The sequence below is a fragment of the Phycodurus eques genome, chromosome 10, assembly GCF_024500275.1.
Source record: "Phycodurus eques isolate BA_2022a chromosome 10, UOR_Pequ_1.1, whole genome shotgun sequence".
In the NCBI taxonomy this organism is placed as follows: domain Eukaryota; kingdom Metazoa; phylum Chordata; class Actinopteri; order Syngnathiformes; family Syngnathidae; genus Phycodurus; species Phycodurus eques.
Genome location: NC_084534.1, coordinates 28777931 through 28793227, shown reverse-complemented (window position 1 = coordinate 28793227; position 15297 = coordinate 28777931). Strand labels below are relative to the sequence as shown.

Below are 15297 nucleotides of genomic sequence, written 5' to 3'. Positions count from 1 at the left end.
AGGAATGTTTTTTTATAAAACAATTCAGGCCCCGAAACCAATTTGACTGCGCAACACGAACTTTGGGATACACGCCAAAAAAAAAGACACGAGTAGACCCACAAAAAGCGACAGTGAGTCAACCACGTTGGTTTGGCGCAGACATTTTTAGGTCATTTTGGACATTATCTGCGCTCCTTTAAAGACGGACTCCTTTTAGAGCAGAGGTGTCAAACCCGAGGCCCGGCGGCCAGATGCGGCCCGCCACATCCTCTTATGAGGCCCGCGAAAGCAAATCGTGCTCGTCAACTTCCGTGATAAGAAGCCCACTCCACAGGGTAAGAGTTTTGACTACATTTCTCGGTTGTCATGAAGGTTTAGTAGCTGGCAGAAAGGTATATTGATGCCAACAACTATCCTGTAAGTGATACAGAATGTTGATACTACCTGGTAAAAGCGCCGGCGTGTAATGGGAGGATATCTGTCGCAGCAGATTGTGGTTCAAACCTGACTGACTGGTTCCCGGGCCGTGATGAACGGCTGACTGCTTGCCAGGCCCGTTGCGCTTCGCAGGTATATAAAGATCACACACCATCGCCTCCTCCGTAGTCGTAGACCAGAGTCCTGCAGAGAGACCACGCCGGCGTGCAAAGATGAGCTTCATGGGCAGCAACTCGGGTGAGTCCAAAATAATCAAATATTACTCAATGATTTCTCTGCCTGTCAAAATTGATTGATTCTCTCCTCCCCAAAAATAAAAGCTTGGATGCATATGCAAATGTTTTGTCATTTTTCACGCGCCGTCTGTAATCCAATTTTTGCAGAAATGGACGATGCCTGCGAATGAAGCGCAGGAGTGTATCTTTTGGGGCTTTTACAGTAATCCTGTTTTCATTTGCACATTTTTTTTACGGGCGCTATTTGCGGCCGAGGATTGTGAAAATCCGCGGATAAAAGCTCACTAAACTTGGGCAGCACAAAAAGGAACTAGAGAGACGAGCGCTGTGTCGCGCTCGTCCGCGGCCGCCTCAGAGTTCACCTCGAGGTCGTTACGCGAAATGTTACCGGTTTGGCTTGATGATGTATTTTTGGGACTGTACAGTCGATTGCAAATACAAGAGAGGTGGTCAACTCTGTGACAACGCCAACGTGACGTACGCGGTGCTTTCCTAAACTCAAACCGTGCAGCTGTGCGCCTATGAGACGCACGCCACCATTATATGCGTTTACCCCGGTTTTGAGTAGAGAGATGTCCGAGTTATTTTGAACATTTTCTCGCTAACCGGAGTTAACGGTGCACTCTGCGAGGGGCTGAGGTCCGTCCGCGCGAGCCTCCGTGTGCGCGGTGGTTGTGCGCCAACGATTGCCATGTGAAGTCTATTCGGTCGCACCTCCTGTCGCGACGCTGTCATTGGCTATTGACCCGCCGTGCCCAGTTGGAAAATCGTAATTCAAAGAGAGGCGTTAGATGGTCAGAGAGGGGGGATTTTTCAAAAGATCATTTTAATACTAATATACTGTCAGGTCCTATAGACATTTTTACCATACAGTATATGACAAAAGGTGTTTTTTTTTTTTAACTGCAAACGCTCCTTTTAATGTGCAAATTCTATGGAATTTTACACTGTAATTTTTTAAATATATTAACCTCATGGACTTGACTGTTCTTTTAACCTGCACAATTTATTTTAAAAAGAAGACCGATAATCTTTACCTCCTCATATTTCTTGCTAAAGCCATTTTTTGTTTTGTATTTTACCATCAATTGTCCCACATCCCCAAAACACGCGTGGTCGGTTAATTGACAACTCTAAATTGCCCGTAGGTGGGAATGTGAGTGCGAATGGTCGTTTGTTTGTATGTGCCCTGCGATTGGCTGGCGACCGGTTCAGGGTGTACCCCGCCTCTCGCCCGAAGATAGCTGGGATGGGCGCCAGCATGCCCGCGGCCCGCGTGAGGAGAAGCGGCTCAGAAAATGGATGGATGTTTACGGTACTGCAATTTTCTTCTCTTTTAATCATTTGAGATTTGATGTCGAGATTCAGTGAAAGAACAAGTGAAATATCACACAGCCGTAAGTATTCAGACCCTTTGCCGTGACACTCGTATATTGAACCCGATCGGGTGCTGTCCATTTCTTCTGATGATCCTTGAGATGGTTCTACACCTTCATTGGAGTCCAGCTGTGTTTGATGATACTGATTGGACTTGATTAGGAAAGCCACGCCCCTGTCTATATAAGACCTTACAGTGCATGTCAGACCAAATGACAATCATGAGGTCAAAGGAACTGCCTGAAGAGCTCGGAGACAGAATTGTGGCAAGGCACAGATCTGGCCAAGGTTACAAAACAAAATTTCTACTGCGCTTAAGGTTCCTAAGAGCACATTATGGCCTCCATAATCCTGAAATGGAAGACGTTTGGGACGACCAGAACCCTTCCTTTAGCTGGCTGTTTGGCCAAACTGAGCAATCGGGGGAGAAGAGCCTTGGTGAGAAAGGTCAAGAAGAACCCAAAGGTCACTGTGGCTGAGCTCCGTAGATGCAGTCGGGAGATGGGAGAAAGTTCTACAAAGTCCACTGCAGCCCTCCACCAGTCGGAGCTTTATGGCAGAGTGACCCGACGGAAGCCTCTCCTCAGTGCGAGACGCAAGAAAGTGACGTACGTTGTTTTTCACGGCAAAGTTCAGATGTATTGAGGTGGATTTTTTCGCCCGTGGTTCTGAGTCGAACACCGGCTTCCGTTGGGCAGGAAAGAATGAAGACTTCGAGACACTTTCGATTTATTGAACAAGCCTAAAGTGTCGTAGCAGCTGCTTACGAAGCCAGGACAACGAAAGAGCCCCCGAAACATCCCGAATGCCAATTTATAAAGGTGGAATTATCTGGGCGTGGAATTAGCCCCGCCCCTGGGTTTACCCGGAAGGCGGGCGCGCCGCATGCCCACATTTGGAGCGTTCTGCCGGCCACCAGGTGGCACTCTGTGTCCGTGAAATACCCACACCCGCCTGCTGGCGTCGAACAGACTGGCCTGGGGCCCAAATGGTAGGTACCCTTATCGCGTAAGATGCCAACCGGTCCTCTTTGAAGACTCCAACCTCTGCTGTACACCAAAGACACGCTACGGTCGGAGAAGAGAAGGAAAACCCTCGTAAACATACAAACGGCTGAAGGAATTCCTTTGATGTGGAAATCCAAAGGAAAGATGGGTTAGATCGTATACAGTTCGTGGTTGTCTGCTTGTCTGATTTTATGACGCGACTTCATCAACATTTTCCCATTGAGTCTCGTGAAATGTTCCTCGTGAAATACAAAAACTATTGCTGAAGTAGGGCGTTGAATTCCAGCACCCTATAATTAGGGTTACTGTTCCATCGAGTTTTTTTTTTTTTTCTTTTTTTTTTGCAATATCAGTGTTATTATTATAATTTGTTTATATGACGATTTGACATTTTGGTATAGATTCTAGAAAGAGTCCTGGACGTTGATGCAAATGATATTCTTTTAGGGGCCACACGACGACGCGGTGGGCCGGATTTGGTTCAAGTTTGACACCTGTGCTTGAAGCCGTGTCTGTTTGAATAGAAATTGTGCAACAATACATGTCGAGACAATATAACAGTACTCGCGGGTGTTTATTCTTTTGACTCTGTGATATTATTGCACCTCACAGAGATGAGTAGTGACGCTTCGTTTGTGTCCGGAGGAGTGTATTCCACTGCCCCCGGTGGCCAAGGCGAGGACTAAAACAGATGAAATCTTCACATTAGATTGAACTATATTACTGCTGTTTTTTTTGGGTTATTTTTTTGTTTTTTTGCATCATTCCACCTAAAGTACCGGGAACTAAGACTTGATTTGGTTGTTATTGTTGTCGCGTGCGTTAGTGTTCAAGAGCGTGGACGTGCACGCGAAGCGCAACAACAGCGAGCATCACAACGGCGAGTTTCCCCAACATCAGCTGACCGTGCGCAGAGGACAGGCCTTCAAGGTCACCTTGAACTTGGCAAAGGCTTTCAAGGACGGCCACGATTCCCTCGTCCTCATCGCCTCCATTGTGGGTAAGTCCTGTATGCCACTCCCTCGTTGAGCGACGCATCGAATTTTCAGCCGCAGAATGTTTTCGGCCGAGGTCGGCCCAGAAGTGCATTTTTGGTTTTGGACCGAAAGACTTTTTTGTCGCCAACCCGACAGGACAACACGCTTCCGAGGAGAAGGGCACCTCGTGTCGCTTCGGCATCCCGGACGCGGTCAACCGCCGGGCGTCCGCCAAAGCCCCGTGGAAGGCCAAGCTGGACGCCGGCTCGTCTCCCAGCGGGCCGGTGCTGCTCATCACGGCCCCTGCGGACGCCCCCGTCGGCAGGTACACCTTGAAGGCCAGCCTGTGGGGAGAGGACAAGACTGTCGCCACGCTCGTGCTGCTCTTCAACCCCTGGTTCTCCGGTAGGTAGGCTCCTCCTCGACTCTCGATACTCAATGCCTGGTCTTCGTCTTTAGTTTTTTTTCCCCAATTGATTTGAAATATTTGAAACTCTTGTTTTTCGTTTTGGGGGAGAACCAACCTCATAAATGCTGATTAGTGGTTTATACCTGCTTAGGCAATCATTTTTGGGGATTTCAAAAAAAGAAAAAAAAATTCTCCATGCACTTGTCATCGGCCTCAAGTATCGGCGGATTGTCGCTATTCGCGGTCCGGCCCGCTCCTTATCCCCCGCGAATAGCGGCAGTCAGGTGGACAGTTTTTGGAAAAAGAACAAATTTGCCCCAAAATTCTTGAGTAAGCGGGCATAAACCAGCACTATGTGTCGTCGTGGTTGGTTCCCCTCATAAAAAGAGAAAAGATGAAGAATTTTGACAAAAACCTGCGAGTATGCGGGGGTCCGCTGTATATGCATATGCCGTGTGTACTAGTCTACCAACCTACCAACCTAGCTACCTATGTTCCTACCTAGTTGGCTACATCTTCCCACCTACAAAGCGAGTTACCTAACTGCCTCGCTAGATACTTGCCTATCTATTCACCTTCCTGCCTAACTGCCTAAACGGGCCACCCCTCTGCTGTGTGTCGAGTGCGGTGGTAATTGCTTCCTTTATGCACAGAATTGGATCAAATCAAATGTTTGCGCTCCACGCAGGAGACTCGGTGTTCTTGCCGAACGAGCAGGAGAGACGAGAGTATGTGCTGAACGAACAAGGAGTCATCTACCAAGGAAGTTCCGATTACATTGCACCTCTCGACTGGGACTTTGGACACGTATGTGAACAAGAGACACACGAGTACTTTCTTACCAAGCTATCCACCTTCCTACCTACTTACCTATGGAACCCCATACCTGCATACCCACCTACCTGCCTACCTGTCTACCCACTTACCAACTACCTTACCTAACTCCCTCGTCCCCTCCTTACCTACTAACTTGACCTTTGTATCGACTTTGAATCTCTTCCTTCCTGTCCAGTTTGAAGACGACATGATAGATATTTGCCTCCTGATTCTGGACAAGAGTCGGAAGTACCAAGAGGACCCCAGCAGCGATCTGGCTTCCCGCAGCGACCCGGCCTACGTGGGCCGCGTGGTCAGCGCCATGGTAGGTCTAAGCACGGGAGCGGGAGAGGCGGCCGGATCGGGACCGGTAGCGAAGGACTGGGACGCGTTGACACGGTGGTCTCGCACAAGTAGATCAACAGCCAGGACGATGGAGGTGTCCTGATGGGCAACTGGTCGGATTTCTATGAGGACGGCATGTCGCCCATGCACTGGAGCGGTAGCCACGCCATCCTGTCCAAGTGGAAGAGCAGCGACTGCCAGTCGGTCAAGTATGGACAATGCTGGGTGTTTGCCGGAGTCATGTGTTCAGGTAACGTCACGACCTTTGGATTTGGCACAAATAAACTACCGTCCTACCTAGCTAGCTACATCTACCTGTCGAGCTAGCTACCTATTTACCTCCTTATGTAGCTTTCTACCTTCTACTTACTCTCCTACCTAGCTACTTAGCTGGCTACCTATCTGTCACCCTACCTACCTACCCATCTAACTCGCTAGCTAGCTAATTACTTTCCTAGCAACCAACCGACCATCCTACCTATGTACCTGGCTACCTACCTAGTTACCTACCTGCCTCCTACTTAGCTAGCTAGCTAACCTACCTTACTTATCTGCCTGTGGCTTCCTAATGAGCTACCTCCCGCCTTACATAAAATATCTAGCTGGGACCTAGCTTAATGCCCTTTTACTTAGTTACCTAGCTAGCTAGCTACCAACCTACCTACTTACCTACCTTCTTACGTACATTGAGCGCTACTTACCTTAGCTAGCTATCGGGCTTCTTCCTTCCTTCCTTCCTGGATCGCTTCTTACCTATTACCCTCCCTCCCAACCAATTGTCTACTTTGCCTATTAGCCGAACATCTCGCATGTGTGTGTTTTTGTTAAGTGATGCGTTTGCTGGGCGTTCCCACCCGCGTGGTCACCAACTTCGTGTCGGCCCACGACACAGACGGCAGCCTGACCATCGATGTCTACCACGCCGAGACGGAGGCCAACCGCAAAGAGTCCATGGACAGTATCTGGTGCGTGCCTGCGTGTGTGCGTGCGTGCGTGCGTGCGCATTCTAAACGCATGTTCTCTGCTCAGGAACTATCACGTGTGGGTCGAGTCATGGATGAAGCGTCCCGACCTGAAGGCCAACGGCAAATATGACGGCTGGCAGGTTTTGGATGCCACGCCGCAGGAACCCAGCAAGGGTAAGGCCTCAGTGTCGTCCTCAATGTCGCCATCTTCCGAGTGCATACGCTAGACAAACGTATTGGGACACGCTTCTACCTCGGTGGACAGCGAACCCCCGCTATTGGTGGGTGATTGATAGTTGATAGGGATCGGGCTGGACCGTGAATAGCAACCCCAACCCCCATTGGAGTTTTTGGTTTTTTTTAAAACCCAAAACATTCTTGAATGAGCTGGGATAAACTGCCACTAAGTTTTTGGGGGATTGGTTCCACCCCCCCCCCCAAAAAAAAGGGAAAAACATTTTAAAAAGTTCACTTTTTTTTTTTTTTTTTTTTTTTTTTAACTTGAAAGAAAAAGAATATAAAAAGACAATCAGCAGCAAGGTCAAACCACGCGAGTACGAGGCCGTCCACTATACTTGTGTAATCCTTCCATTCTGTTATTCCTGATTTTGTGTTTTTTGTTGACTTGTGGGTCTTGTGGGCTCGGTGACCCGCCGACTTACTGAATTGATGTCGAGATCTCTTAACGACTTGTTGACTGGATGTCTTTGGCTCAGGCTTGTACCGCTGCGGCCCCGCCTCTTTGGTGGCCATCTTGAACGGCGAGACCGACCTCGAGTACGACGTCCCGTTCGTCTTCGCTGAGGTCAACGCGGATTGCATCGACTGGCTGGTGAGGGCAATTCAACGATTGTGTGAAATTCAAAGGTCATGTGTCAATGTGTGTGTGTGTGTGTTTTGTGCGTTGTGTGCGTTTCAGATTAAAGATGACGGCACTGAGGTAGTCCTTAACTCGGACACCAAGCGAGTTGGTAAGCGCATCTCCACCAAGGCAGTGGGTGAGGACAGGTGGCTCAGCATCACCAGTTCCTACAAACACAAGGAGGGTGAGTATCTCACACACACACACACACACACACACTTGACAGCGTCCCCGTTGCGTGTTTCAGGCTCGGAGATGGAGCGCAACGTGTTCGAGTACGCCATCAGTGACGACAAAGATGATAACGACGACGACTCTGCGGGCGGCGTGGCCGACACCTCGCGCCCGCCGGCCCCCCCGGTCCCCCCGCCGAAGCTCACCATGCGCTTCGATGAGGTTTCAACACTCGCGGCGTTCATTTGCCTTTCAGCCGGCGGATAGATGGCGGTGACAACTGCTTTCGACCCAGCAACACGATGACGCGCCTTAAGAGTTGACGCTAGCTTTTCTTTTTCTTGCGACCCAGCGGTTTTCATACCTCTACCTTTCACACTGAGAAGTGCCTTGGGTGGGGGGGGTAGGACTATGTTTAGACAAATTCTCTGGAAAATCAGCGTTTATCCGCCTGTGACTTTTTCCCGTCAAAGCCGAGAGATTTACGGAATTACATAAAATGACATACATGTGTCCTTAAAAATATATCCCAGTCAGTTCTGTGATTCGTGCGGGTACATTCAATGCTGTGAGGTAGAAAAAGTGGCGGAATAATAAAGAATATGTCAGAATTCACCCATCGCTGCCCTCGGCTCCCTGAATGAGACTGGTTTTCGGTGGCAGGTGTCGGTACCGGAGTACGGCAAGGACGTGCAACTGAGGCTGGTGCTGAGCAGCGAGAGCCGCGTGGAAAGGAAGCTCAGCATCCGCGTCAACGTGGAAGGAATGAGGTACAACGGCACCTTTGTCGTCACCATCCACTCCGAAGTCAAGGAGGAGACGCTGCAGCCTTTGAGAGGTAAAACTCGCTGAAGAACATTTCCATCGGATCGTCTTTTGGTGAAACGACACCAAAATTGGACTTTCAACAAACCACATCGAGTCATACCTCAAGTTAAAGGTCTTGATGAATTTTTGCCTGGTATAAAAGGGATTTTGTCAATGTGCCCTCACATGATGACAGAATGACAAAAAAAAAAATTGCTTTTTTTGGGTCGAATTTGACGAACAGCTCAAAAATCGAATTGTGACAAACTACATTGAGTCGTATCTTAAATTAAAACCTGTAATGAGAGCTTTCCAGATCTGTCATTATTTGGTCAATATGCCCTCATATGATGTCTCCATAACCAAAACATTATTTTTGGGCGCGTCAAATTTGACATTTAACAGGTCAGAAATTGAATTTGCAACAAACTGCATCAAGTCATACCTCCATTTAAAGGTGCCGATGTGAGATTTCCAGATCTGTCGTTGTCAATTAGCCCTAAAAAAGTCTGAAACTGTTTCATAATAAAGTAGAAAATGAAATCTGAAACTGTGACCCAAACATGAGTTTTTGGGGGAAATCAAATATTTGCGACAAACTACATCGAGTCATACCTCAATTTAAAGCCTATGATGAGGCCGTTTTCAGCTCTGGGATGATTTTGTCAATATGTGACGTCACCATGACCAAAACATTTTTTTTTTGGTCAGATTTGACAAGTAACAGGGGGGGGGGGTTGAATGTGTAACACACCACGTCAAGTCATACCTCGGTTTAAAGGTTTTAATGATGCCCGCAAAAATCTGACGCCATGGCCAAAATGCAGTTTTTTGTTTGTCAAATTTGAAGAGGGAGAAGGTCATGAGAATGATTTTGCAACAAACCTCATCAAGAATTAAAGCCTGCGAAGGGGGATTATTCAGATCTGTAATGACTTTGTCAATATTCCCTCATATGATGACACAGTGACCAAAACAGATTTTTTTTTTTTTTGTCTGTCAAATTTGAGGGCGTGAACAGGTCATAATAATTATTTGACACAAAGCACATTGAGTCATATGTCCAATTAAAGGTCCTGATGAGGGCCTTCTCACTTCTGTCAACACAAGTTGGGCAAAACATATTTTAGGTCAAACTTCTTAACGAAGAGCGGGTCAAAAATGTAACTGTGACGAACCGCAAGAAGCCGTACCTCAAATCTGAGGTCCTGATGAGAGCGGTCCAGATTTATAATTATGTTGTAGATGTGCTGCTTTATGATGCCACGCTTTCGTTTCGTCTGGAAACCGTTGCAGAGCTGTCCGTGCCCATCGTGATCCCCGTGCGTACGTACTACAGTCACATGCGCCGAGCGGACAACTTGAAGGTTTCGGCCCTGGTGACGGACAAGAAGCATCCCGACAAAACGTACCTAGCGGAGGACGACGTGGTGCTGCGCGACGCCCCCGTCGTCGTCACCGTGAGTCTCCTCACTATTTTACAACATTTTTGAACCGTTACGTTAAGTATTCCTCCTTTTTCTGTGGTTTGGGTTTCTGTTTTTAATCCTGCCTTCCTCACAGTCGATCGGCCAAAAGTTGAAATCATGGTCGTTAAGACAGTACACGAAAAGACAAAAGATGATTTAGGGCAACACAGGAAATGAGCATCCATCCATTTTCTTCCGCTTAGCCGAGGTCGCGTCGCGGGGGCAGTAGCTTAAGCAGGAAGGCCCAGACTTCCTCTTCTTCCGAGGGGATCCCGACGTAATCTCTCTGGCGTGTCCCGGGTCGTCCCCGGGGTCTCCTCCCGGTGGGACGTGCCCGGAACACCTCACCGGGGAAGCGTCCGGGAGGCATCTGAATCAGATGCCTCAGCCACCTCATCTGGCTCCTCTCGATGCGGAGGAGCAGCGACTCCACTCTGAGATCCTCCCGCATGACCGAGCTTCTCACCCGTTCTCTAAGGGAGAGCCCGGACAACCTGCGGAGGAAACTCATTTCGGCCGCTCGTATCGGGGATCTCGTTCTTTGGGTCACGACCCACAGCTCGTGACCATAGGTGAGGGTAGGAACGTAGATCCACCGGTAAATCGAGAGCTTCGCCTTTCGGCTTGGCTCCTTCTTTACCACAACGGATCGATACAAAGTCCGCATCACTGCCCCGTTCCATTCTTTCCTCTCTCGTGAACAAGACCCCGAGATACTTTAACTCCTCCACTCGGGGCAGGATCTCATCCCCGACCCGGAGAGGGCACGCCACCCTTTTCCGACTGAGGACCACGGTCTCGGATTCGGAGGTGCCGACTCTCATCCCGGCCGCTTCACACTCTGCTGCGAACCGCTCCAGTGAGACTTGGAGATCACGGCTCGATGAAGCCAACAGAACCACATCGTCAGCAAAAAGCAGAGATGCAATACTGAGCCCACCAAACCGGACCCCCTCTAAGCCTCGGCTGCGCCGAGAAATTCTGTCCATAAAAGTTAGGAACAGAATCGGTGACAACCCTCACCGGGAACGAGTCCGACTTACTGCCGGATATGCGGACCAAACTCTGACTCCGGTCGCACGGGGACCGAACAGCCCGTATCAGGGGGTTCGGTACCCCGTACCCCCGAAGCAACCCCCACAGGACTCCCCGAGGGGCACGGTCGAACGCCTTCTCCGAGTCCGCAAAACACTAGTGATGGGATGACGACACCTCAAGGAGTGTATTGACACGCTACACAAACTGTGTCGGCACAGTATTGACACTGTGTTGGTCACTCAATAGTGACCCCTTCAATCATTGCAGGTAAACAAAATGAAAATAAGATGGAAAAGCTTACATGTTGCAAACCCAAGATCAGCTTGTGATCGGCGTCTTTGCTCCAAGGCGATTCCTCCTCTTAGTTAGCAACACCAGTTGCTCTGCCTTGGAAAAAAACTCTTTGACAGGGTACAGATGAAGATGGCGAGCAGAACAATTGAAGCGCGAGTCGATGCGCTTCAGGAGCTCCCCGAATCCGTCATTTTCAACAATGATGAGTGGCTGACGGTCTTTGATGCTCATGTTGACCACTGCTTGCTTGCTTAGGAACTGCAAGCCAAACGGAAATATTTGGTTCAAAGCTTATTAAAGGACTGTCATTTTGAAAAACAACATTACGGAGTCACACACAGCCTTTTTTGTGTGTCATATAAGCTCCTTTTGAAAATTCACATTTTTGGCTGAGCATTTCAACATACCTGGGCGAGTAGCTGCCAATTCTTCATTGCCATGCCGATTACCAGATAACTCGCAACCCTTTACTACTCAGTGACTTTTTTTTCTTTTTTTTTTTTTTATCAATGTCTTTCTGTCTCCAAAGCGTTCTCTGTCAATCGACCGTCTGTTGTCGTACTCGAGCGGCTCCAACTACCGGAGACAAATTCCTTGTGGGTGTTTTGGACATACTTGGCAAATCAAGATGATTCTGATTCCGATAACGCCGATAATGCCTCAGCATTGACGAAGTGCTCTTATTGATGTAAGATAGTTCTGTGGAGCGGAGCCCACACTTCACCTACAATAAAATCCAAAGTTCGTTTACCAGAAAAGAGAACAAACATATTTCATTCAAAAACAAACAGTAAACAATGCCCAAAGGGGAAAAGGATCGACCTTATTTGGCGTCAAAAGATCGAAATGATTCCCGACTGCTGGGGGAAAGTTCTGGAACGATCCATGACGTCAGCGGAAACAAGGTGAGGGCAAGCAAAACGCCATCCAACAACTCCGCAACATGTCGACAGTTTGTTTCCTTATAAACACAATTTGGCGCGACACATCTTCCTGTATCGGTCACGTGATTTGATCTTAAAGCGATACACGCACTCGCTCTCGGTGTTGTTCGTCCCGTCGCTGCAAAACACATGGCGACACCCTCGAGGACCCTGCCGAGAGTGTAGAGCTGATCCGCTTCCACGGCCACGACCAAATCCGGACTCCTCCTCCTGAATCTGAGATTCGACTTCCCGACGGACCCTCCTCTCCAGCACCCCTGAATAGACCTTAGCAGGGCGGCTGAGGAGCGCCATCCTCCCTGTAGACATTTTTTCCCTTGAAGAAAATGCAACTTTTGTCATAGTCGCTTTTCCCCCCCTACAAAACGCATGACTGGTCTCGTAATATTATTACGTTTTTCTCAAAATATATACTTTATTTTGAAACTTAACTTACTTTATTTCCCCCAAAATACATTTTTCTGTGAACCTTTATATATATCCATCCGTCCATTTTCTGCGCCGCTTCTCCTCAGGCGGCTCGCGGGCGTGCCGGAGCCGATCCCAGCTATCATCGGGCAGGAGGCGGGGTACACCCTGAACTGGTCGCCAGCCCATCGCAGGGCGCATCCAAACAAACAACCATTCGCACTCACATTCACACCTACGGGCGATTTAGCGTCCTCAATCAACCTAGAATGCATGTTTTTGGGAGGTGGGATGAAACCGGAGTTCCCGGAGAAAAGCCACGCAGGCACGGGGGGAACATGCAAACTCCACACAGGCGGGGTCGGGATTCGAACCCCGGTCCTCAGCACTGTGAGGCAGACGCTCTAACCAGACGTCCATTGTTCCGCCATGAACAAATCAATACATCAAAAATACTTTTTTCTTCAACAAAAATAATAATTGTAATATTCTGGGGGGGGGGGGTTACAAGAAAAAAACTAATCCTGACTTTTTGGAGTCAGTCGGCATGGATTACTTCTCTCTGTGGCTTTGGGTTTGGTTGCAAGTCCCGCCTTTATGCACATTCTGACCTTTGAATGTCATTGGGCGTCACAGATGTCAGTCATGTCCGTTGCGATGTCGCTCAGTGTGTGTCAGTCTTAAAGCACGGAACTATACTCCCAAAAAAATGCTTTTGAATGATTTATTTAGGGTCCGGTGTACAATATTTATTCAACAATTTTTTTTGTTTTTTGCGTGCGGCAGGTTTCCAGTTACGTCCGACAGCACCAGTGGGCGTCGGGAGAGGTGGTCTTCCTCAACCCCATCCAGGAGACCCTGACGGGCATGACGCTGACCCTGTCGGGAAGCGGCCTCTTGCGGGACGAGTTGGAGTACAGGTGACCAAATCTCCGACGCAAGACCTCCCACGAGGCCCCACAGTCCTCATGTGGACAGGGACCCTTGCCTGAAATTGGGGGTGGGGATAAAAATCAGTCCCTGATACCAGTTTCCCTGTTCGGCTCCAAATTGGGTGGACACGTCAGTCGTAACAGGATGCACGAAAAAGTCTCAAGGACTCATGTCAGAAATTCAACAGGAAGACGGCCATTTTGGTTCTGAGCAGCCATTTCCCACTCAAACACGTCTGGAAAGTTAGAAAACAATTCAGGCTAGTTTCTCTGACTGCCATGATATTAGGTGGACGTGCGTATCGTAATAGCATGCGCGAAAAGGTCTTACGGACCGATGTGAGAAATTCAACAGGAAGGTGGCCATTATGGTTCAAAGCAGCCATTTCACACTCAAAACACTCTTCCTTGGAAAGTTAGGGGGAAACGTAAAACTCAACCCCCGACTCCATTTTCAGCAATTGACACGGAACTTGGCGCACATTACACACATGACGCTATGATAAGAATGTGATGATGTTCTTTTGTCCCCTCAGACTTCCCGACCTGTCTCCCAACAGCCGCATCCGCGTCCAGTTTGAGTTTCTCCCGTACAGAACGGGACCGAGGATGCTGGTGGCCGACATCCACGCGACCATTTTTAAAGATTTTAAGGGCAGATGCGCAGTCAACGTCAGACTGTGAATTGTCCTCTTGTTTTTTCTTCCTTTTTTTGAAATATCTGCTACAAAAAAGTACTTTTCAACCAACGGGTGCTTAATTTTATTTTATTTTTTTTTCAAACATGAGCAGAACATTTTCCTGCTTTAGGCTCGCTGCCGTTTTGACATTTAGTGTTTTTGAACACTCCACGCTACGCTTGTTAAAAATATTTGTATGACATCGCCACAAGAGGGTAGCAGTGAGCCAGTTAACCATTGAGCAGGTGATGGAAATGACTGCGACGTCGGTAGCTTGGTACAATAAGCACGACAAAAAAAAAAAAAAAAAAAAAAAAAAAAGAGTCCGTAGTTTGTAGTTTTACTTTACTTTGACTATTTAGTGTCGTACGTTTCTTGCTGTCAAGCATGTTTTACGCCTGTACCGTAAATAGAGCATTGACGATGGCCACAATGATTGATTGAGATGATTTTTTTCACTTGACATATTTACCTACGGGAACCTTGATGATGAATCGATTGTCCCCCTGTGCCACACCTTTGTGGACAGTAACAAATTCAGAACAAATACCATACTGGGACTTATTAGTGGCAGTGAAGCTAATTCCAGGATGAGATGGAGAAGGAGTGGTCGGTTACCAAATGAAGGCAACCCCCACACTCCCACCCAAAAGAAACTCATAAAATAGCATAAACTTGTACTTTATGGTGTCAGCTGGGCAACCTGGTGTTCGGACACCAACTTGGCTCTGAAAATCGACAAAACCAAGGAGATCGTCATCGACTTGAGGAAGCACGTGTGGAGAGGGTCCACACTTCGCGGTTTCTCGACGTCTTGCATTATCACTGGTGAATGCAGCATTTCATCACCAAACCATCAGAATGCACTCGTCGATTCAAGTAGCACACAGTGCCTATTTTCAGAAATAGGTAGAGAAGATTTCCAGGGTTGGGTAAGGGTGAGCAGGCACTCAAAACTATTCATATCCAAGCATACAAAAAGTCCGTTTTTCTTAACTGTTCGTTTTAACAAAGCACATCACAGCAAGATGTTCGATTTCCCAGGGAACATGAATGCAGCGTGAGGCGAACCGACCACCCTCGTCACCACCGTCGTCATCCTCCCCGCTGACGAGTGAGCGCAGCCGGCCGGCAAAG

At 48.2% G+C, this 15297-nt stretch overlaps 1 protein-coding gene across 1 annotated transcript; it reads left to right on the top strand.

Annotated features, from left to right (window-relative positions):
- The first annotated feature begins 89 nt into the window (after positions 1-89).
- On the top strand, positions 90-15294 carry tgm8 (transglutaminase 8). The gene is made up of 16 exons (XM_061687284.1): positions 90-657; positions 3867-4040; positions 4174-4422; positions 5115-5233; positions 5439-5567; positions 5660-5837; positions 6417-6552; positions 6617-6726; positions 7269-7384; positions 7472-7598; positions 7662-7810; positions 8252-8426; positions 9692-9855; positions 13335-13468; positions 14017-15098; positions 15205-15294. The coding sequence occupies exons 1-15, from the start codon at positions 633-635 to the stop codon at positions 14162-14164; spliced, it is 2133 nt and encodes a 710-aa protein (XP_061543268.1). The 5' UTR covers positions 90-632; the 3' UTR covers positions 14165-15098; positions 15205-15294.
- The last annotated feature ends 3 nt before the right edge of the window (positions 15295-15297 follow it).